Source organism: Stenella coeruleoalba (genome assembly GCF_951394435.1).
Source record: "Stenella coeruleoalba genome assembly, chromosome: 8".
Taxonomy (NCBI): Eukaryota; Metazoa; Chordata; class Mammalia; order Artiodactyla; family Delphinidae; genus Stenella; species Stenella coeruleoalba.
Window position 1 is genome coordinate 1,897,337 of NC_137154.1, and position 22,939 is coordinate 1,920,275.

At 56.6% G+C, this 22,939-nt stretch overlaps 1 protein-coding gene across 1 annotated transcript in view; it reads left to right on the forward strand.

Annotated features, from left to right (window-relative positions):
• KCNQ1 (potassium voltage-gated channel subfamily Q member 1) overlaps positions 1 to 22,939 on the forward strand; it is a 349,058-nt gene that overhangs the window by 70,101 nt on the left and 256,018 nt on the right. The window contains exons 3-4 of the mRNA XM_079928195.1: positions 22,029 to 22,155; positions 22,622 to 22,700. Of these exons, the coding sequence (XP_079784321.1) occupies positions 22,029 to 22,155; positions 22,622 to 22,700 (206 nt within the window). The remainder of the gene's footprint in view (positions 1 to 22,028; positions 22,156 to 22,621; positions 22,701 to 22,939) is intronic.

Here is a 22,939-nt window from a genome sequence, read left to right on the forward strand (position 1 = left end):
GTCAGGTGCTTCTTCTACACCTCTTGAGATAATCATGTTTTCTTCTCCTTTAGTCTCAATATGGTGAATTATATTGATTGATTTTTCAGACGTTAAATCAAGCTTGTGTTTCTGGATAAACCCCAGTTGGTCACGTTGTATTATTACCCTTTGTAGATATTGTTGAACTTGCTAAAATTTTGCTAAGAACTTTTGCATCTAAGTTCATGAGGGATATTGACTGTAGTTTTCTTATAATGTTCTTGGTTTTGGTGTCAGAGTAATGCTGGCATGGTAGAGTGCTCTGGGAAGTGTTCTCTCTTCGTGTGGCGGGAAGAATTTGGTAGTAGTGGTCTTATTTCTAACCTATGTGTGTGGTGGAATTCATCAGTAAAGCCATCTAGGCCTGAACTTCTGTTTGTGAGAAGGTTGTTCACTAGATTTTAAACGCAGTTAATACTTATGTTCAGGTTATCTGTTTTTTCTTGAGTAGACCTTGGTACTCTGTGTGTTTGAAGGAATTTGTTCATTTCACCTAAGACGGTAAATTGATTGGCACAAAGTTCATAATATCTCATTATTATTTTTTTAACATTTGTAGGATTGTCTCTTCTCTCATTTCTATATTGGTAATTAGTTCCTTTTTTTATGATCAGTCTGGCTAGAGTTTTAGTGATTTTGCTGATCTGAAATAACCAGCTTTTATCTTGGGGTTTCATTGGATGTTTTTTTCTTTTTTGTTATTTCATTGGTTTCTGCTCTGATTTTTATTGTTTTCTTTCTGTTTGCTTAGTTTTAATGTGCTCACCTTTTTCTAGCTTTTAAGGTAGAAGCTGAGGTCGTTGATTAAAGATCTCTCTTCTAATGTAGGTGTTTGGTAGTCTGAAGACCACTTTAGTTGCATCTCACAGATTTTGATGTACTGTGTTATTTTCATTCCAATTTGGCATATTTTCCAATTTCATTTTTGATTTCTTCTTTGATTCATGGGTTAGTGAGAAGCGTGTTACTTTCCAAACATTTGGGGATTTTCAAGATACCTTTCTGTTATTGATTTCTACTTTAACTCATTTGTGGTAAGAGAAAACACCTAACGTGATTTGATTCTTTCAAAATTTATTAAGACATAAAAAAAAATTTATGAAGACTTGTCTTATGACCCAGCCTAAGATTTATCTTTGTAGATGTTCCGTGCACACTTGAAAAGAGTGTGCAGTCTGTTGCTGTTGGGAGGACTGTCCTGTAAACGTCAATGAGGACATCGCGGTCGGCAGTGCTGTGCGGGCTCCTGTATCGTGCTGGATTTTCTGTCTCCTTGTTCTCTCCATTGTTGAGAGAAGGGGTGGGTATCAAAATCTCCACCTATGATTGCGGATCCATCTTCTCATTCTTCCGTTTCTAGGAGCTTTTGCCAGTGTATTTCGACGCTTTGTTATTGGGCGCTGTAGTGTTTAGAACGGTGTGTCCCCTTGATGAATTGACCCTGGTAACTTAGCTTCATCCTGGTAACTTCCTTTGCTCTGAAATCTGCATTGTTCGGCTTTCTGTTCGTTCGTGTTAGCACAGTCTGTCTTTTAAACTTATTTTACTTTTTTTTTTTTTTTGGTAGTACGCGGGCCTCTCACCGTTGTGGCCTCTCCCATTGTGGAGCGCAGGCTCAGCGGCCATGGCTCACGGGCCCGGCCGCTCCGCGGCACGTGGGATCTTCCCGGACCGGGGCACGAACCTGCGTCCCCTGCATCGGCAGGCGGACTCTCAACCGCTGCGCCACCAGGGAAGCCGTGAACTTATTTGACTTTTAACCTCCTTGTGTCTTTATATTTAAAGTGTGTTTCTTGTGTGAAGCATTTGTGAGTCAAATTAAAATACTTTTAAAGGATGAGTTACGCTTATTCGCTTGTATTAACATGACTGGTGTTCTTGGTTTCACTCTGCCGTAGTCTTTTACAATTACACGTATTTTGCCATAGTTGCTGTGGCAGTTTTCTCCGTGAGACGTGTATCCTTTGCTCTTTAAAAGTATGCTGGTATTTCGGAAGGCTTGCGCTTTTGTTCTGACAGTTACTTTTGTTCCTATACCTTTTAAAATTTCCCCAGTCGTTGTTTTCGACTTCCCCCTTTAGTAGCTGGCTTGTTGGTTATTATCGTTCTCCTTTAACCCCCACCTGTACCACAAAAAACGGGCTTATTCCTTTTTCCTCTTTTATAAGTCTCAGACCCCACAAATCCAGGATCAACAACTGAATACTCAGGGCAAGAAAAGGATGAGTGACGTGGGAGGTGGGGGTACTGGTGGCCTCGTTGAGCAGGTGTCTCTGAGTGAAGGTGAAGGACTGAGTCATGCATGCGTTTTGGGGGGCAGGGGTGCTCCCGGCAGAGGGGACGGCTCCCATCCAGACCCTGAGCGTGTGCCTAGCTCTTGTGTGTGTGGGGGTCAGCCTGGTGTGAAGGGTTCGGGGCGTGCCCTGGGCACTTGGGCTTTCCCTCTTGGGAGCTGGAGCTCTACGTGGGGTGCCCTCTGACTGGTGGAGGAGGGGCAGGCGGGCAGCAGCAGGGAGCAGGGGGCAATGGATGGTGACTTGACCAGATGCATCATTTTACTTTGATTGCGCGAGTCCTTCGTACCCCAAATGTGGTTCCTTCTGGGGAGAAGGGTAGGAGAAGGCTTTGACTGATTCTGACAGGTTTTATTTCTCAAAAAAAAAAAAAAAAAATCTGAACCAAGTGTGGCAAAATGGCGAAAAAGCAGGAAATGGGGTGGGAACTTTTTCTTGTCACGTTATCTGCTATATTCTTGCGGTCTATTTTTAAAATCTCATATCGAGCAAAGAAAGAAAAGTCTGTTTAGATGAAAACTTTCCGCAGCAGTTCATATGGCCTTTCTCAGCCTTGTGGGTGCAGAGGGGTACCCTGATATCCTGCGGGGGTCACGGGAACATGTCTGCAAATGGCTGGATTCCACCGAGACATTCGCAGAGTTGACCAGTCCCTTGGGGAAAGCATTTCTGCAGAAGGTTTTATAGGTCTGTGGGGAGGTAGGGTTGTCTTACTGCATCACAGTAAGCCAGCTGTGTGCAGGCGTGTGCGTGCCTGTGTGTGCACGTTTGTCTGTACATTCACTGTGTGCTTGGGTGTGTGCAGGCGTGTGCGTGCCTGTGTGTGTTGCAGCCAGGCCCTGACGCCACGCAGACACAGGGACCCTGCACTCTCCCCTAGCCCTGAACTGATCCGGGGGGAGCCAGAACTGGCCGGAAGCCATGTAGGGTCTCCTCCCCGCCCGCCGTCTTGTCACTGCGGTCCCCTCCCCTGTTTCACCCTCTTTGGTGTCCTGATTCCTCACCCACTGGACAGTTGTCTTGGATGCTGTCGTGAGCTCCTGGGTCCCGAACCGTATCCAGAGCCCCCGCACCTGGGGCAAGGGGGCGTCTCAGCTGCCGGCGCCACGGTGGAGGTGGTGGTCCCCGAGGGGCTGCAAGGGGCTGTGGGGCAGGCTGGCGCTGCCCTGTCCTCCATCCAGGCCGCCGCCAGGTGATGCCGGGGCCTGACGTGCGGTGGGCCATGTGGGAGCCCAGTGCTGCCTGGTGCCCTGGCTGTGCCAGGTCTGTTTCTGGGGGTCTCTGTGCCTGTTGGCTGAGCAGGGCTGCTCCCGGGAGCCCCTGTCTGTCCACTCGGCCCGAGGGCGGGCTCTCCTGCCCCCAGGTGCCTGCAGTGGGAAGAAGAGGTGGTCTGTGTGCTCCTCCAGCAGGTAGGCCGCGGCCTGGGGACGCCTGGGGGGCAGCGGACGTGAGTGGCAGCCCGTGGCCAGCTCCCCAGGCCTGCTCGGCCCTTCCATGCCACGGATCCAGGGCCTTGGCCCCCTGTCCGCCAGCCACCTGGCGTGAGCCTCTGTCTCCACTCTACAGTTTGTTGTGGCCGGGAGACCACAGGGCCACTTTGTGAGTAGGATGCTGGGGGACTCACTGCCCTCAGGACAGGAAGGCGGTCAGGCCTGAGGAGGGACAGGCCCGGCTCGGTGAGCGGTTCCGTAGCAGCCCGAGGGTAACTATCGCCGGCCTCCCGGCCACACGCGCCCCCGGATCCGTGGGTATGGAGTGCACGGCCAGAGACAGCACGACACAGGTGGGCGGAGTTTGTGCCAACAAACTGCTTTCTTAAAATGAATTCTATGAAACTCATTAATTCTACGAAGCACTTTTAGGCTTATGGAAAAATGGAGCACAAAGCTTAGAAGGTTCCCACTTACCCCCACCCCCACCCCCCGACGTGGCCCCATCGTGAACACCGTGTGTTGCAGGCGTTTGTTACAATCGATGAACCGACTTGATTGGCTACTATTAACTCAAGTCCACAGCTCACATTAGGGGTCCCGCCCGGGGTGTTCTCTCCGTGGGTTCTGACAGATGTGCGGTGACGTGTGTTTCGGGGTCGTACGGAGCGGGCTCGCTGCCCTGAAGCGCCCGTGCGCGCCCGCCTTTCTTCCTCCCTCCCCCAGAGCGCGGCCGCCACTGCTCTTTTTTGTCTCTAGCACCTACAAAAGCAGACAGCGCAGGCTTGGCCGCCGCGAAGTGTGAGGCCCTGGCTCAGGCCGCGTGTGAGCAGCCGGCCAGGGGCGCGTGCCCCTCCCTGGGGTCTCCGCGCACAGTTCGAGGGGTGCCCTGCCCCCCTACCCTGCGGGCTCTCGCCTGGCCTGCGGGAGTGCCCATCTGACTCCCCCGAGAGCCTGCCTGTGGTTCTCTGGTCCTGGCTTCTCGTGATTTCTCCTTTTCCAGAAGCATCCACACTCCGTGGCCATGAACCAGGCCATGCTCTGAGCATCCCTGGAGTGAGGGCGCCCCGTGTCCTCCTGGGGACCGCCTGGGCTTGGCCGGTATGGGATAGAGGTCAGGCTCTCTGGCCTGGGGTTGCTGGGCCCCGGGCGGCTGAGTGTCCGTGAGGACCTGGGCCCGTTGCCATCTGGGCGTGACCTTTACTCCATCCCAGGTCTGAGCGCTGCTGTCCCCCGTCCCCTGTCCAGAGCCTGCCGGCCGCCCGCCCACCGCTCTCCCCCAGCCGGGCCTCCCCAGCACCCGCGACGTGGCGGCTGGGACAGACCTCTTTAAGGAGCAGTCAGATCCGGTGCTGCCTTGTTTATAACCTCCGGAAGCTTCCCACGCTGTGAAGGGACACCTCCTGCCCCCCGTGACCCACAGAGCCCCTTGAGGCGAGGTCACAGCCCCGCCAGCCCCACCTCCCGACGCGGACTCCCCAGGGTCCGGCCTTCGTGCGTGTCCTTCAGGCTGGAGCCCAGATGTCACTTCCTCAGGGAGGCCAGCCTCCACTCATCCCTTTTGCCCTCGTACGTCACGCGGGGGTCACGGTGCTGGGGGCTTCGCAGGGGCGGGAGGGCCTGAGATGCCGGGCTGGCCCTCTCTCGGGTGGGGCACCCTCGCTCTGGGGGCCGGGGGAGCTGTGTGGGTGCTCTGAGGTCTTGGGGGGCCCAGGACTGCAGAGCATCCCGGGGTGTGTGCGGGGCCGGGGACACGCTTCCCAGGGTCAGAGTGCCAGGTGGGCACCCAGCAGGGACCCAGCCAACACGTGAGCCCGGGTTCTCCAAGGGAGGGTGGAGCGTGGCCGTGAGTCTAAGGGCTTCCTGGGGGAGGGGGAGGGGTCCGGAGCTTCCGGAAGGAGTCTTCCAGGGAGCCCTCAGCCTTGGGGTGGGCGGCGGGGGACCCTGGGCTCAGTGCAGCTGGGTTGCGAATGGGGTTGGGGTCCCAGGGGTGAGGTTTGGATGTCCTCTGGGCTTCAGGCTTCGTGAGCACCTATTTCCTGAGGGTCTCCTGAGCCAGCCTGGGGCCTGATGTGAACCGCGAGTTCGGCGCGAGTGAGCCGCCCTTGGGGGCCCTCGACGTGAGAGGGAGACGGACGCCAAGGGGGTCAGCAGGATGTGGGGGCCGGCACACCACCCGTCCCCTGGGAGGACAGCGAGGAGGGGGAGACCACCGGGGCGGGGGTCGAGCAGGGGGACAGCAGCGTGGGTCCCGCTGGCGGGGAGTGTTTTACGCCCTGGAGGCTGGGGGCTGCAGTCAGCAGGGGTGGAGGAGGCCGGGCCAGCTCGGCGGGCCTGGGGAGGGTCAGGCGTCTACTCTGGGCAGACGGGGGACCAATTTCTCACTCAGGGTGGTTTTAGAAAAGCCTCCCCGAAGCAGATCTTCGATTTAGTGCCGCTCTCCTTATACGTGAACTTGTCTTTTTAAAAACGATCTGCTGTTTTCGTCCGTCTCTTAGGTCGGTTTGGCGATTTTTCTCATTCCGTCTCATTTTCGTTCGCTGCAAGTTCTCCTCTTTAGGTGGACAGGTCAGCGCGTCCTGGCAAACCTTCACCGTCTTAGAGTCGCCACCGCAATCAAGACCTAGAACATTCCCACCCCCCCCGAAAGTCCCTCTGTGCCCTTGGCAGCCCTCCCCCCCGCCCCCGCGCCCCCAGCACCTGGTAATCACAGATCTTTCCTGTCCCCATGGTCCTGCCTTTTCCAGGACGTCATTTGAAAGGCATCCCGAGTTCTGTAGCCTTTGTGTCTGGCTTCTTTCACGGAGCAGAACACATTTGAGCTTCGTCCATGTTGTGGCCTGCGTTCAGTAATTTGTTTCCTTTTAATTGGAAAGGATAAAATGTACCCCAGTTTGTTTATCTGTTCGCGGGCTGATGGACATTTGAGCTGTTTCCAGTTTTCGGCTGTTATGATTAAAGCCACCCTGATTACTGCCGTCAGGTTTCTGAGTGGTCATATGTCTTCATTTCTCTGGGGTAAATCCCTGGGATGCTGGACCACGGGCTAGATGCACGTTGACCTTTCTAAGAAACTGCAAACTGTTTTCCACGCTTTGCTCTGTTTTTTTCCTTCCTTCCATCTAAGTCTGTTGCCATCATCCGTGTTCCCATCAGCACTTAATACTGCCCGAATCGTATGCCTTAGCCGTTCTAACAGGTGTGTGGCCCCTTCCGTGGCTTTAAGCTCATTTCCCTGGTGACCGATGACGTGGGGCATCTCCCTGTGTGCCCACTTGCTGTCTTTTTGGACCCAGCGTCTGTTCCGTTTTTGCCCATCCGAGTAACTGGGCCATTGGTCGTATTAGCGAGCTGTAAGCGTTGCTTGTGTATTTTACATATAAGTCTAGATATTACATTTCAGTGACGGGGTTTGTGTTTTGCAACTCTTTTCTCCCCATCGGTGGCTTCTCTTTGCTTTTCCTTAACAGCATCTCTCAAAAGAACAGAAGTTTTTAATTTTGATGAAGTCCAATTTTTCAGGGTTTTTTTTCCCCCCCTCTCCGAGGTTCATGCTTTTCGTGTTCTAAGAACGATTTGCTGATCCAAGGTTACCGAGAGTTTTCTCCTCTGTTTTCTGTGGCTATTTTATAGTTTTACGTTTTATATTTAGATCTGTGATCCATTTTGGGTTTAATTTTATATACAGTGACAGGTATGGACGGAGGTGAACTCTTTTGCGCATGTGGTTATTCAGTTCCTCCAGCTCCTTGTTTCCATCGAATTCGTTTGACACCTTTGATGAAAATCAGTCGACCATCTGCGTGGCTCTGTTTCTAGACTTTCTAATCTGTTCTGCCACCATCACCCTGCCTCGATTCATGTGGCTTTTATCATAAGCCTTGAAATCAGGCTGTGTTAATCCCTCAATTTCGTTCATTTTCAAAAGTATGTTGGCAATTCTAGTCCTTTGCGTTTACATCTTAGAATCGGTTTGTTAATTTCTACCCCCAGAATCCTGCTGGAATCTTGATTAGCCCTGCGGTGAGTCGTTAGGTGAACTCAGGTATCAGACACGTCGTAATAAAGCGGAGTTTTCTGAACACGAGGGATCTCTGCGCCTCTTCAGATAGTTTGAAATATCGCTTATCTGTGTTTTCTAGTTGTCAGGGCACAGATCCCACATGTAATTTGTGAGACTTGGTACCGAGTTTTTCTTGGTTTTGAAGCTACTGAGATGGTATCGTTTTCTCAGTTTCACTTTTGGATCGTTTGTTGCTAGGATGTCAACCTCGCATCCTGTGGCTCTGCTAACCTTATTAGTTCTGGAAGCTTTTTTTGGGGGGGGGTATTCTTTAGGATTTTCTGTGGAGATGAGCCTGGTGTCCCAAATAAAGTCAGCTTTGTTTTTTCCTTTTCAATCTCTGTGCCTTTTATTTCTTGTTCTTGTCTGATGTGCTGCCTGGGACCCTTTTCAATCTCTCTTGTTTTTTTATTTCTCTTTCTTGCCTGATGGCCCAGCTGGGACTCCACGACAAGATGTGGTCGTGAGGAGAGAGCAGTTGTCCTTGTCTGGTTCCTGATCTTGTGGGGAGACAAGTGGTCTCTCCCCCTTAAGCGTGATCGTAGTTTGGGGGTTTTATACGTGCCCTTTATCTGCCGAGGAAGTTCTTCTCTTCCTAGTTTGCTGGGAATAGAGCACGTGTCGAGCGTGGCTGTTGGATTTCGTCAGACGCTTTTCCTGTATCTATCGAGATGATTCTCTGTGTTTTCTGACTTTTAATATGGGGACCTATACTGACAGGTTTTCAAACGTAAGCCAACCCTGAATTCTTAACATAAAGCCCACCTGGTCACGATGCATTTTAAAAGAATGCGTTGCTGGGTTTGATTTGCTAAAACTTAGCATAGAGTTTCTGCCTGTGTGTTCACGAGGGATGCGTCTGTGGTTTGCTTGTAACATCACTGCTCTCGGCGTTGGGTACCACTGGGCTTGTAGGATGCGTTGGGCAGTGTCCCTGCTTTTCGCTTTAGGCAGAGCTAGTGTAGAATTGCTGTGTTTCTCTGTGGGTGTTTGGGAGAGCATGGGAAGCCATCTGGACCCGGAGTTTTGTGAGTGGGAAAATTTTCTGTTAGGAATTCAACGTCTTTCCTAGATCGGGGCTATTCGGGTTCCCTTTTTCTTCTCAGGGAACTTTCAATAGTTTGTGTCCCCGAGGAGCCGGAGCCCCAGAGCCCAGACTGGGGACAAGACCGTCTTGTGATGGGTGTCACTCCCGGGCGGCCTAGGGACCGTGGGGTTTGTAGCATCCGCGCGCAGCTGTCCGAATGCAGGGGCCCTCCTGGGTGTCCCGAGGGGGGACACCAGAGGGCTGGTGATCTTTGGCCCAGAGCTGCCCCAAGCCCCCTCCCCATCCCCTCGGCTGCGGGCTGCCCCAGCTCTCTGGGAACAGGTCACCGTCGGGGCGGGGGACGGGGACAGGGGGGGTTGAAGATCAGACTTTCGCCGTTTCCTTCCAGTTCTGTTCCCGGGGAAGGCAGCCCCTTCTCTGAGGAGCGAAATCCAAGTAGCCAGCTCTCGAGTGCCCGGCGCGTCCGCCTTTGTGTCGCGCTCTTACTTTGTAAACTTCGGCCCTAAAACAACACACGTCGTCTGAAGCTGCTCACGTATCAGCTCTTGAAACAGCAAAATCCGTGCACAATTTCCTCTCAATCCCTTAAAACATTCCTGAAAGGAAAGAAAGAAAAAACAAAACCTGTTTAAATTCACGCCTGTCATTAAAATCTCTAGACGTGCAGCATCAGAGCAGGTCCCCAGCTGTCAGGACACAGAGGAACGGCCCGTGCGCAGCGCACACGTGGGCAGGCTCGGGCGCACGCACACCACGCACATGCACACGCGTGCACATGCACGTGCTCTCGCACACACACGGGGGGAGCAGCCTCAGTGCACGCAGCGCTGCGCTTGGACTGGATCCCGAGGAAGGGTTTTCACCCCCAAGTCTCCGCTGTGGTCTGCTTCTAGTTCTGGGTCAATTCTTCAGTAACACACTTTGAGAAGCTCGGCAGAGAAAATCCCACCCCCCCAGCCCCCCCGCCATGGTCCTCCTCCCCGAGCTGAGTGGCCAAGGCAGAGATCGGTGGGGCGGGGCTTCTTTGGGGTTCACAGCCCTCAGCAGTGGGGTTCCTGGGCTGAAAGTCAACCCCGTGTAGCTGCCCTGTGGACGGAAACAGCGCTCCCCGCCTGGGGAAGGTGGGGGATTTGCTGTAAACACGTGTAGAGCTGGCTGCCGGGCAGCTGACGGTGCGGCCACGGGCACGGCGGCCTCCCTCCCGCCCCCGCCAGCCACTCCTGTCTGGGGCTCAGGACCTGCCTCCCCGAAACCCCCGCCTGCCTTTCCTCTGCTCGGAGCCCCGGTGCCTCTCCCGCCACACCCCCTCTTCCCACCCAGGGGTCTTGGCTTCTCATCTGCTGTCCGCCAGCATCACGGGTTTTTCCACGGAGTGGGAGAGGGGCGGCCGATGTTCTGAGACCCCTTCCCAGGAGGACGAAGCTCCAGGGCCTACGGCCTGGACGTCCCCAGGGACCCTTGGCTCGGCCGTGGGGTCAGGCTGGAGCCCCCGGCACCAGTGCCGCCCCCTCAGGCCAGGAGTTCATGATCAGGGTGCGGGGGGTTGGTATCTGAGCTTGGGAGGGGGCCTCTCCCCCAGCTCTGGTGGTTCGGTGGTGACCAGGGACATTCCTTGGCTAGTGGAAGCCTCACCCTGACCTCTGCTTCCCCATGTTCACATGGGGTTCTCCTGTGTGTGTCTGTGTCCTAACGTCCCCCGTTTATAAGGACAGCAGTCGGATTGGATTAGGGGCCCATCCTAGTAACCTCAACTTAATCACATCTGCAATGACCATGTTTCCACATAAGGTCACATTTTGAGGGGTCAGGACTTCAACTTGCGAATTTGGGAGGGACACACGTCAACCCCGAATGGTGCCCGAGTGGGGCAGACTTGTTGAGCGAGGGAGGTTGGGGGTCATTCTGACCTGCCCCTGTTGGCGTGAGGGGCGAGTAGCCCTCAGGGACTGTTGTCGCCCGTGGTTCTAACGGCCCAGCCCGGGTCCTGGGTTTGGTGCTGTGCTCAGAGCCCGGGACTCAGCCAGAGTGAGATGGGAGAGGTTCCTGGGCTCCGGCCCTGCATCCCACTGTGACAACGGTGACCTCGTGAGGGGAAACCAGGGGGCTTCTAATATGATGAGAGGACTGGGCGGTAGAGGAAGCTGGTGGTGGGGATGGGCCGGCAGACGCCTGTGAAGGTGGCACTGAGGGGAGAAGGGGGCTGAGGGGCAGGGGAGGAGTTGCAAAGGTGAAGGCCCAGGAAATAGGTGGCTGCTGAGGACAGAAAGGAGGCTGTGTGGACACAGCTGCTGCCCCAGCCCTCTGTGCTCTTCCCTGAGCCCCCAGGAGGAGGGTGGCCTCGGGCATGGGCTGGGCATCCAGGTGCCCAGCAGGAGTGTGCCGAGTGGCTCACGGAGATGTCAGATGCTCTCAGCGGCAGGCCCGTGGATGTGCGTCAAGGACGTGGTCCACACAGAGCGCCTGGCACACAGTAGGTGCAGCTGGATGGACAAAGGATCGGGCTCTGGTGTTCCCAGCGTTGGGAAGATGGCAAGCTGGCCCAGCAGTTCTGGGGGGTGGGGGGTCACTGTGCTGAGACCAGGATGAATAAATGAAGGAAGGAAGCGAAGGATGGGTCGTTTCCTTCTTTTTATCTGCTTGGGAGGAAGACGTTCCCAGATACCTAAGTGCAGGCACGTGGAGAGTTTCGCCTCTTGAAATGTGGAAGCAAAAACCAAATAACGAATTTATTTGGTTTCCAGAGTCGTTGAGATTCTGAAGCCTGGTGGGTCCTCCATCTCTCATCGTCACAGCAGACAGTTGCCAGAGTGGCTGTGGGGAAGGAAAGCAGAATCCTCACAGCATGCAGATGTCCCATAATGAAGTCATCACTTGTCCTCAGTCCTGTCCCAGAGACCCCGTCTGCCACGCCTGCTCCCTGCCGTGTCCCCACCGTCTGTGTCCGACCACAGGATGCTAGTTGACTGCAAGGTGAAGTTAGCATTCTTGCAAAAGCTGCAGGGTTTCATGGGGTCTATAAAAGCAACATTGGAGTTGCTTTATTCACCCACAGAGCCACTGACAGGAACAAAGTCACGCCAATTCCTGCCTCACTGGGGAGACAGCCGTAGGGGAAGCTCTACAGTGGAAACTGTTCCTAGGCCAGAGCAAGTGTGGTTACGAGTTAAGGAACTGAAGGATCACAGTGATGGGACGGAAGGGTTCAGTGAAACTCCCAAATTCTTGAATAAAAAGGAAATGGGTAATATACTGATCAACTTGACGACTATGAAGAGAATGAAAGAAACAAACCAAGTGAAATAGCAAACAGACAGTAAAGTGGAAAGAAGCCAGACATATCCAGTTTTACACTAAACGTGAATGGCTTGAATGCCTCTGTTAAAAGGCAGAGACTGTCAGAAGGGTTTTTATTTTTAACAAATACGTTGTTCAGAGGAATTCAGTCAAGCAAACCGGTGATGACAGCTGAAAAATGAAGGGGTGGCCAAAGTGATGCCCAGCAAGTGCACACAAAAGGAAAAAACAAAAGCAGGGTGGAAGCATCAGGGTCCGTGCTGAGACCGGCCTGGACAAGGCACCATTTCTAGCGGAGAAAACTTTATGCATCAGAGAGCATAACAAAATACGTAAAGCAAGCGCTATTGGAAATGCAGGGGTTGACGGCGATGCTCACGGGAAATTTTAGCGCATCTTTCTCAGCACGGGCCGATTCTAGCAGACGAAAATATCAGTAGAGACCCGGATGGTTACACGTTGCAATTGTGAGCAATTTCAGATTCCAACAGTAAGCCCAAATAAGTCCCTGTTACCTGTAGCCAGGCAGCAGGCATCCCCAAATGTGGCTCCTTCAAACAACCGTCACGAAGAGCTTAGGGTCCATGGGGACGGCTCCCCTCTGCCCCGCCTGGAGTCAGCTGGGGCTACAGGCCCTAATTCCGGGGTGGTGGGCCGCACGGTGGAAGGCCCTCTTCCCGCATTTCAAAACCAGCACTAGAGCTATGCATCCTAATCACGGAGGTGTTCTGTTTACACCCATGGAACACTTGTAAAGACCAGTCACTTTATGTGGCCATAAAAACACCTAACACACTTGGAAAAATTGAGAATTAGCTGTTCACATTTTCTCATCAAAGCCCAATACAATTAGAAATAAATGGTTACAAGGTCACCGAAAAGGCTTGACTATTTGGGGATTAAGCAACGCTCCCCTCCGTGGCCATCGGGGAGAGGAGGCCAGTGGGGAGCACGCAGGCCGCGTTCAGTGATGAAAGCAGCCCCTCTGCGTGCAGGAGGGCGCTTCCCGGGCCCCCGTCCGGGCCCAACGCCGACGGGACATTTGTCATTTCCACGCTGTTGCCCACGTCACTTGCCAGTGGCTTCGTTGTCTTCACAAGTGCATCTCCCCAGGGGGTTGAAATTCACTCGTGGAAAGCAAATAATAATACGGTAAAATATGTAGGTTATATTTTGTGTAAACACACACACACGCATTTTTCTTTTTTTTTTTTACCAAATGCCTCCTGGGTGCCCACCGTCTGCCAGGCACCCTGGGGTTGGGGGACGAGCAGGCTTTGCTTTGTCAGAACCTGCCCAGACTACCGCCCGGGGGCCCTCTTCTCGGCCGCATCTGACTCTCCCGTGCCAGCCAGGTGTCGGGGCGCCGAACCTTGTCCGCCCGCTGACCTGGGGACGCCCAGGTGGGGAGGAAGCGGGCGGCGCTTGGGCACCCCCGTGTCGCTGGTCCCAGGGCTGGAGGCATCTCAGTAAACCACCTGCAGCTCGTGTGACTTTAGTTGGCTTGGCACCGTCAGTCCACGTGAAATTAAAATGACCTCGCGCCGCTCTCCTCCCCGCTGCAGGCAGGTGGCCTCTTTCCAGAGCCTGAGCCCGACAGCCTGCGATGCTGGGAAGGATCTGGCCCCCACGAGAACGGGCCCGAGAACGTGCCAGGGCACGGTGTGCCCCAAGGCCCCCGTCTTGCTGAAACCCCCATCACATACCCACTCCCTCGGGGCTCGGACCCATTTGCTGTGCCTGGAGTGACAGGTGCTGGGGTTTGCAGTTACTTGCAGAACTTCGGACAGAGGACGAAGGGGGCGGTGGTGGTGCTGGAGGGGCCTGGACTGACCCCCACTGCACCCTGGGTCTCCACGGAGTGGGGTCCTGAGCGGCTGGCTGCAGGAAGGGGTTGCTCCAGGCGCGTCCTTGTGCTTTGCTTGCTCCCTGGAAGAGGGTTTCCCAGGGAGCTCGTGGTGGAGGAGGTGCCCCTGTGGGAGGTGGGCCCTGCCCAGTGGCCACTCAGCCTGTGGAGTCGTCGTGAAGTGTTCAGATGTGGCTCCCGTGAGGCTGGGGTTGACGGTACAAGGGGGAGCCCAGGGGACCCGACCCTCTCTGGGGAGGGGATGCAGGCCCATCAAGGAGGAAGGAAACCCCACATGGAGTTGCCACGTGGCCCTTTGAGCAGCAGGTGGGCGCCTTGTGGGCTCGGGGCTGGGCTGGGCTTCTGGGGTAAAGATAGGCCCGGCCTTGGACAGACAGCTGACGAGGTGGCATGGGGAGGGGTCCCCTGGGCTGGGCTGAGCGCTGCTGCCTGGTCGGGGAGGGGGGACACAGCTCAGGACAGGACAGGCAGCAAACGGTTCAGCATCTGTCAGATGGGGTCTGGGCGCCAGTCAGGAGGGCCGTCGGTGCTGTGAGACCCGTCTGGGTTGGGCCCTCCCCTAGGCCTCCCCACCTGTGCTGGGGACCGCCTCCCCACTCAACACAGCCCTGTCTTCTAGATCCTTCCTCCCCACAGCCCGAGGAGGTGGGTCCCGCCAGCACCCGCATTTCACAGACGGGGTCACTGAGGCACCGCGGGCTTGAGGGGCTGACCCGGGTCACCAGCCCTGGGCGTCTGGTGGCCCTGGATCTCACTGTCCTGCGGGAGGGTGGATGCTTTCGGGGGCCGGCCTGCCCTTCTGTCCTAGCGTGGATGCCCCTCGGGCCACAGGGCCATCCCCTCCCTTCTCCCAGCGCCTGACCCAGGGCCTGGCCCACCGACCCTGTCACGGCCACCTCGGGCCGCTGGGACCTCGGGCCGGGCGCAGAGGGGCCCAGGGGCAAGGTGGTGGCCGTGCATCCAGGGAGGCCGTGGGACCGGGGAACACGGCCGAGCACAGGGGCTCCCCACGGCTCAGGGGAGTTGGGTGGGGAGGGGTGTGGGGGTCAGCCCGCAGCGGGTCCTGGGCGGGCAGAATCCCGGCCCCGTGCAGGACCACAGCCTGTGCCTGCCCCAGGCCGGGCAGCTCTGGCTGGGTGGAGGTGCTGGTGTTCCGCGGTGGGGGCAGGGCGGCCAGCTGTGCCCAGCACATGTCACCAGGAGGCCCATGGCCCTCGCCTGGGTGCGCGGCTGGGAGCAGCTGGCCTCAGGCAGGCCCCTGAACAAAGAGCCTTTGAGCAGCACGCAGGCCGGCTCCGCGCCCTCCGGCCAGCGGACCTTCCCGGGAATGCCGAGGCCGGCCCCCTCTGGGGCTTATCGGTCCCCCGTGGAGGTGGAACAGCTGGCCCTGGAGCCCGCCAACCGGGCTCTGTGCTGGGGACCCCAGCCCCCTCCCCCCCCGGGGACACCTGGCCGGGGCCAGGCGGCCCGCACCTCTTCCAGAGACCTCACCCTGGTGGCCTGCGCCCCTGGCCTTGACGGGTGGCGTGGCCTGGCCCCCAAGTCCACCCCTCCTCCAGGCTCCCCCATCTGTCTGGTGAAATCCTGTTTACCCCAGAAAGCACAGGCGTCCTTCTCACCTGGAAGCCTTCGAGGGACCAGGAGCTCCCGCAGTGGGTCCCCCAGGCCCCATCTCCGAGTTGCCCACGTCTGGCATCCACACGGCCGCCTGGGAGGGTGCCGTGCCTTTTGTCCTCAACCCCAATTTCTGCTTTCTGTCGGCCCCCACCCCTCCACCCCACAAATCTCAGTGCTTAATTCCCGGCAGTTAACCTTCCAACTCTCTTTAAAATTGATTTTTCACCATGAGGATAACAGAGCAGTATCATCTAAGCACCAGGGGGAGAGCGATGAGGGTCCGTGAGGTTTCCTTTATTGTTCAGCAAATACAACAAAACAGGCGCTTTCATCCGAGAAGCTAGGCTCTGCGCACAGGCAACGCGCGGGGCTTAGCCTCCGGGCCGGCTCGCTTTCTGTCACCCGGGGCCGTGCTCCGCGGGCCGTTGCCAGCGCTTCTGAGCCAGGCTGTGCGGGCAGGGCTGAGCCTCAGAACGCATCCGATGCATGAGGACTCACGAGCTGATAAAAACGAAGCAATAGATAAGACGGCCGCGTGGACCTTCACCCTTCTGGGGGGGTGGGAAGTGGTGCCACGGGGATTACGAAACGCCCAAGGGATCCGCACCCTTTCCCCTTTGCGTACCGGGGCTGGAAAACCCAGAGAAGCACCTGCTTTTCTGAGCCTTTATCTTGACTCTCGGGATTTGCGGATCTGCTGTTGACTGCCGTTACCCCAAAACACCGAAGGCGGGTGCGGGCTGTTCCCCTTACTTGTAACTTGGTCGAGCTCGGGGGTCCCCGTGTCCGTCTGCCCGATGGCGGGGCCTCCTCGTGCAGAGCGAGCCGGGCCCTGGGCGTCCCGTTGGTAGCCGGGACCCTCGGCCCGGCGCTGCACTGTCTCGGGGGTCCAGTGCCCGCCCGTGTCCAGTGCGGCCTGGCCTTTGCGCTTCGCTTCCTGCACTGTCCTCCACTGGGGACGCGGCTGCACCCGAGTGACCTTTGCAGGCAATCACCGTGCTCCGTTTGCTCATTTAACAGTGAACTAACAATGGACCACAAAATTGAGAGTCAGAGGCTCAAGGACGGCGGTTTCTGCCCCGCGGGGCCGGCCCCAAGGTCCAGGCAGAGGCCTGAGCGCAGAGCGCCCGGGGGCAGGGGACGTTTGTGTCATGGAAAAACACACTCGCCGCACAGGTCACCATTTTCAAGTGCATTTAACGCATTAACAACGTTGTACCACCACCACCTCCGTCTAGTTTCAGAACTTTGTCGTCACCCCGAAAGGGAACCTTGCACCCGTCAGCAGTGACCCCCATTCCTCACTCCCCCGGCCCCCGGCAGCCACCGAAAGGCTTTCTTTTTATTGACTTTGTGGTAAAATACATAGAACATACAGGTTACCATCTTAACCACTTTTAAATGCACAGTTTGACGGCATCAAGTACATTCACGCTGTTGAGGGAACGTCACACCATCTGCCTGCAGAAGTTTCTGTCTTTCCAAGCAGAGACTCTGTCCCCATTACACACTCACTCCCCTCTCCCAGCCCCGGGACCCCACTGTCTACTTTCTGTCTCTATGGACGTGACTCCTCCAGGGACCTCATGTGGGTGGAATCAGACAGGATTTGTCCTTCTGTGTCTGAATTCTCTCACTGAGTGTAGTGTCCCCAAGGTTCGCCCACATCACAGCCTGTGTGAGAATTGCCTTCCCTGTAAGGCTGAGTAATATTCCGTCGTGTGGACGGACCTCAGTTTGTGTATCTGTTCATTCGACGGACACTTGGGTTGCTTCCACCTTTCGGCTGTTGTAAATAGTGCTGCTGTGAACACGGGTGTGCAAATACCTTTGAGATCCTGCTTTCTTTTCTTTTCTTTTTTTTTTTTTTTGAGGCTATACCCAGAAGTGGAGTTGCTGGATCACATGTGATTCTATTTTTAAGTTTCGAGGACCCTCCACACTGTTCCACAGCGGCCGCACCATTTTACATTCCCGCCCACCGTTCGCAAGGCTCCAGTTTCTCTGCATCCGCGCCAGCACTTATCTCGCTTCCCTGATAGTAGCCGTCCTGATGGGTGTGAGGCGGTGTCTCGCTGTGGTTTCGATTTGCGTTTCCCGACGGCCAGTGGTGTTGAGCAGCTTTTCATGTGCTTCTTGACCGTCTGTATGTCTTCTCTAGAGAAATGCCTATTCGAGTTTCATACCCATTTTTTAATTGAGTTGTTTCTTAGGAACTTTGTTTTTTAAAATAATTCTAAACATTACAAATAATACTGCCAAGAGCCACCCCAAACCCCGCTGCTTGTGAGACACATGGGGAGCCCAGGACCCGCTGCTCTGAAACTCACAGAAGGAGGGGCACGGCCGCCAGGTGCGGGGCTCGTGGCTGCCTGGAGCCCTGACGTCTGAGTGCCTGGTCTGCTTCCCACAGGCGGGGGATTCTCGGGCCTGTGCCCTGGTGTTGGCGCCCGGCCGGCTCACGGGTCCCTGGTCCATGAGGCCAAGTGCAGCTGGGAGGCGACCTTGCTTTGTCTGAGGGACAGTGGCCAGGTGGGAGGGGGCCCTTCGTCCCTCTGGTGACTGCGGTCTTAGCGGAGGTCCCTGACACGAGGACGGCCCCTTCTCCCCATATCTGTGGGGCAGAGCTCAGGGCCGTGCTCCGGCCAGTATCCTTGACCCCTGCTCACATGCGGGCATGCAGACACCACGTGGGCTCGTGGACAGGGGCCTCTGGGCTGACTCTTATCAGTGGAGGGGTCAGGTGTGATGGGGGGGGCCTGAGCGGGACCGAGGGGGGTGTGGGGACCTGGGGGGCGGGGGGAGGAGGAGCTGGAAGGACAGGGCCCCAGGCCGAGCACTCAGGCCCAGGCGGGGAGGGGCGCGTGCCTTGGGCCGGCGGCAGGCTCTCGGGTGGGCCGGGGCAAGCCCTGACCCTTAGTGTGGGCCGTGGGGCCAGGGCGGTGGCTTGAGCTGGGGTGTGGAGGCAGGGGCTGAGGTGGGCAGGCTCTGGGGGGAGCTTGAGGCCTCTGTGTTCCCCTCCGGGGCTTGCTCAGGGCCTGGTCTGCAGAGACAGCCGAGCTGCAGGCCTGCCCCTGCCGGCTGGAGAAAACCCAGGGCAGGGAGGGTGGCCGGGGGTAGGGGTTCGGGGGGTCATCCTCTGGGTCTGGGTCACTGAGGCTGGAGGCTGGTCCCCCTTTCCCCGGAGCTAAGAGGAAGCAGCCCTGCCATTCCGTGAGCCTGCTTTGGACTGGGGGTGCTGTCCCCTGAGTCAGGGGCAGCCCCACAGGAAGACTTGGGGGGTCAGCCCTCCGGCAGGCCCTAGCCTACTGGCCTCCACAGATGGACAGTCCAGCCCAGTCAAAGCCCCCAGAGCAGCCCCCAGCCCAGGGTGGCCCAGGCCCCTCTGGTGAAAGAATTCCAGAGTCCCTGCAGGTCCAGAACTTCAGGCCAGCCTGTCCGCCCTCCCGGCACCCAGGTCAGTGGACAGGTGCCTCCAAAAGATGGTGATGGCTGGGCCACGGCGACGCCCTGGAGGTCCCGGCCTTGGCCCCAAGTGCCACCCTGCCCAGCGCTCGAGGCTGACGGTGTGGGGATCATTTGATCTTGGAGCAAACGTGTGCTCCCCCCGCCCCGGTCCGGGCTCTCTCCCGCCCAGCATGCCGGTGGTGGACTGGTGGCATGTCCATCCCGGCCTCGAGCTGCATTCCAGGCTCAAATGGGACTTGGGGCTTAGCGTTGTTTTAAGTTAGTCCTACCTCTCACCCGTCCAGGGGGAGAGTCCCCCAGCCCCAGCCCGCCAGCCCCAAGAGGGCAGGGGGAGCTCTGAGCTCGAGGCCAGGATAATCTGGGGGGAGGGGGAGACACGCAGCGTCAACAGCCAGCCCTGGGAGTTACTTATTTATCAGAAGGTCTGTTGCAAGACTGAAGTGCAGTAAGCTCTTACCTGATGTTTGTAAGATTTCTATCGCTTCGAATATGCTTAGGACGCGGCTGGAGAAGGTATTTAAGTAAAAAAATAACGCATCGAAATAAGAACAAACCTGCTAAGTGACTCATCAGCCCGGCGGTGTCTGGATTTGCAGAGCTGGGATGGAGGCCCTGAGGACTGCTCTTTGGGGGACTCTGTCCGCCCCCTCAGGGCCATCAGCAGTCCAGTGACCCCTCCTCTCCGAAGATGCCAGCACTGGTGTCTCAGCTTTGGGGACCCAGAGGTGGTGGCTCTGCGGCCCTTGTCGAGATGGCCAAACACTGGAAGCCGGACCCTCCAGCCGCTCCCCCCCTACGCCGTCGCTCATTGCTAGGGCCTCCTGTCTGTCATCTCCTCCTTACACCCACTTAGGACCGGCTGGGCCAGAATCTCGGGAAACACACGCCCGAGACGAAGCCCTGGTACCAGGGAGCCCTCGGTCGCTCGTTGGTCTGATCGGTCGTTCGTTCGTTCATTCATTCATTCACTCCCTCAGATCCGTGTCCAGGGCCAACCAAGGCGGGCATGCTCCGGGGCCGGGGAGAGGGTGGTGGGCAGGTAAACACGGCCCCTTCCCCGGTGGGCTCAGCCACCCTCCAGCTGAGGACAGAGGTGGCGCCAGCACGACCCTCTGAGGCCACAGAGCCTGCGAGCGTCCCCCCTCCCTCACTCTCCACCATCCCCCACGTGCCCCCGACCGTACATACCCCGACCCTGAAGAACCTGACGTTGCAAACCAAGAACTTTCTTGCAAAAGCAAAGCGGGAAATGTCCCACGTTTTCTCCCATCATCCCCCGAGCTTGCCCCACACACAAGCTGGATGGTATGAGGATTCCATCCTAGTTGTGGGCATTCGGGAGCCAGTGTCCGGTTACCCCCTCCCGGTGGGCTCCATGGTGGGGGAAGGCAAGGCCGGGCATGGGAGCAGGAGTCCCCAGACAGGGCTGGGTTCCCTGGGTTGGGACGGGATGGGGACAGGGCAGGGCACCAGCTGGAAGTGAGCTGACGACGTCCTCAGGTCCATCCACGCTGTAGCCTGTGCCAGCACTTCCCTCCTTTCTAAGGCTGAGGAACATTCCGTCGTGTGGATGGACCACATCTTGTTTTGGCTATCCAGGGGCCCTTGAGATTTCGTGTGAATCTGAGGGCTTTTTCTGTTTCTGCAAAAATTGTCATCGGGGTTTTGAGAGGGATTGCATTGAGTCTACAGATCCCTTTGAGTGGCACTGACGTCTTGACGGTATTAAGTCTTCCAATCCGTGAACGTGGGTTGTGTTTCCATCTATTGGTCGTCTTTGATTTCTTTAAACAGTATTGTTTAGTTTTCATTGTACAAGTGTCCCACCTCCCTAGTTAATTCATAAGTACTTTATTCTTTTTGGTGCTAGTGTAAATGGAATTGTTTTATAATTTCTTTTCCAGATTGTTCATGGTTTGTGTATAGAAATGCAACTGATTTTGTTAAATTAATTAATTTATTTATTTGTGGCTGTGTGGGGTCTTCGTTTCCGTGCGAGGGCTTTCTCTACTTGTGGCGAGCGGGGGCCACTCTTCATCGCAGTGCGCGGGCCTCTCACTATCGCGGCCTCTCTTGTTGCGGAGCACAGGCTCCAGACGCGCAGGCTCAGTAATTGTGGCTCACGGGCCCAGTTGCTCCGCGGCATGTGGGATCTTCCCAGACCAGGCCTCGAACCCGTCTCCCCTGCATTGGCGCCACCAGGGAAGCCCAATGCAACTGATTTTCGTGATCAACTTTGTATCCTACTTTGTTGAACTCATTTATTAGATCTAACAGGTTTTTTGCATGGAATCTTTAGGGTTTTCTACACATAAGATCATATCGTCTGTGAACAGAGATAATTTTACTTCTTCCTTTCCAATTTGGAAGCCTTTTATCTCTCTTTCTTGCCTGATTGCTCTGGCTGGGACTTCAGTACTCTGTTGAATAGACGTGGTGAGAGTGGGCATCCTTGTCTCGGTCCTGATCCTAGAGGAGAAGCTTCCAGCCTTTCTCCGTTGATACGACATTCGCTGCGGGGTTTTCATATATGGCCTTTATTACATGGAGATAGTTTCCCTCTATTCCTAGTTTGTTTACTGTTTTTATCACGAAAGGGTGCTGAATCTTGTCAAATGCTCTTTCTGCATCCGTTGCGATCAGGAGACCATGCGATTTTTTTCCCTCCGCTCTGTTAATGTCATGTATTACACTGGTTGATTTTTATGTGCTGAACTGTCCTTGCATTCAGGTATAAATCCCACTTGGTCATAGTGTCTGATCTTTTTTCTGTGGTACTGAATGCGGTGGTGGACCTGGGCCTGTCCAGGTGGGCGATGCAGCAGACGGGGGCCCAGGCCGCCTGCTCTCAGTGGGCTCACGGGGGAGGGGGAGGGGTGCAGGGGGGAGGGGCCTGAGGTGAGCTCACGTCCCTCTGTCCCCGCAGGAGATCGTCCTGGTCGTGTTCTTTGGGACGGAGTACGTGGTCCGCCTCTGGTCAGCCGGCTGCCGCAGCAAGTACGTGGGCATCTGGGGCCGGCTGCGCTTTGCCCGGAAGCCCATTTCCATCATCGGTGAGTCACGCCCGCCCCCCTGGAAGCTTCACCCCGAGGTTTCCTGGCAAGAGCTGAGCCCCTCCCCCAGAATCTGGCAGGTGGACCCCCATCACGAACACCACCAGGCAGAGTCCCTCCTCCGCCTGTAACAGGGCAGGATCCCAAGGCCAGTGGGGTGACCTCCCAGGTCCCCCACACAGGAGCCAGCCTCAGCGCCCAGGTCCTCTGTCCCAAGAGGCTGCTCACAGGGCAGGGGGTCTGGTCAAGCTCAACACAACCTGGGCTTCCGCTGCCCTCAGCGGCCCGCGAGACAGGGCTGGGGAGGTAGGCGCGGGGGGCCTCTGCACGTGCCTGGGACGGAGGGCCTGGTCTCTCCGTTGAGGTGCCCCCGTGTCCCCACTGTTGGGCCCTGTCCCGCCTGACCGCCAGGCTCCTTGCCGGTGTCCAGCTGCCAGGCTGGTGACGGTGGCGCTGTCCCCTCCAGACCTCATCGTGGTCGTGGCCTCCATGGTCGTCCTCTGCGTGGGCTCCAAAGGGCAGGTGTTTGCCACCTCGGCCATCAGGTAGGCGGGGCTGCGGGCTCCCCGGTGCGGGGGTGTGAGAGCGGCGGGGCCGCGTGCTGGGGGGGGCGGTTAGGCTCAGGGCCGGTGCTGAGTCGGACAGGAGCGCTTACTCACTTCTGGGACTCAGGCTGGGACCTGACAGTCTGGGGCCCTCCGTCTGCTCGTCTGTAAACTGGGGTGATCCTGGGGCCGCCCCCAGAAGGTGGTCTGGGGGCCAAAGGAATTGAGAAATGTACAGG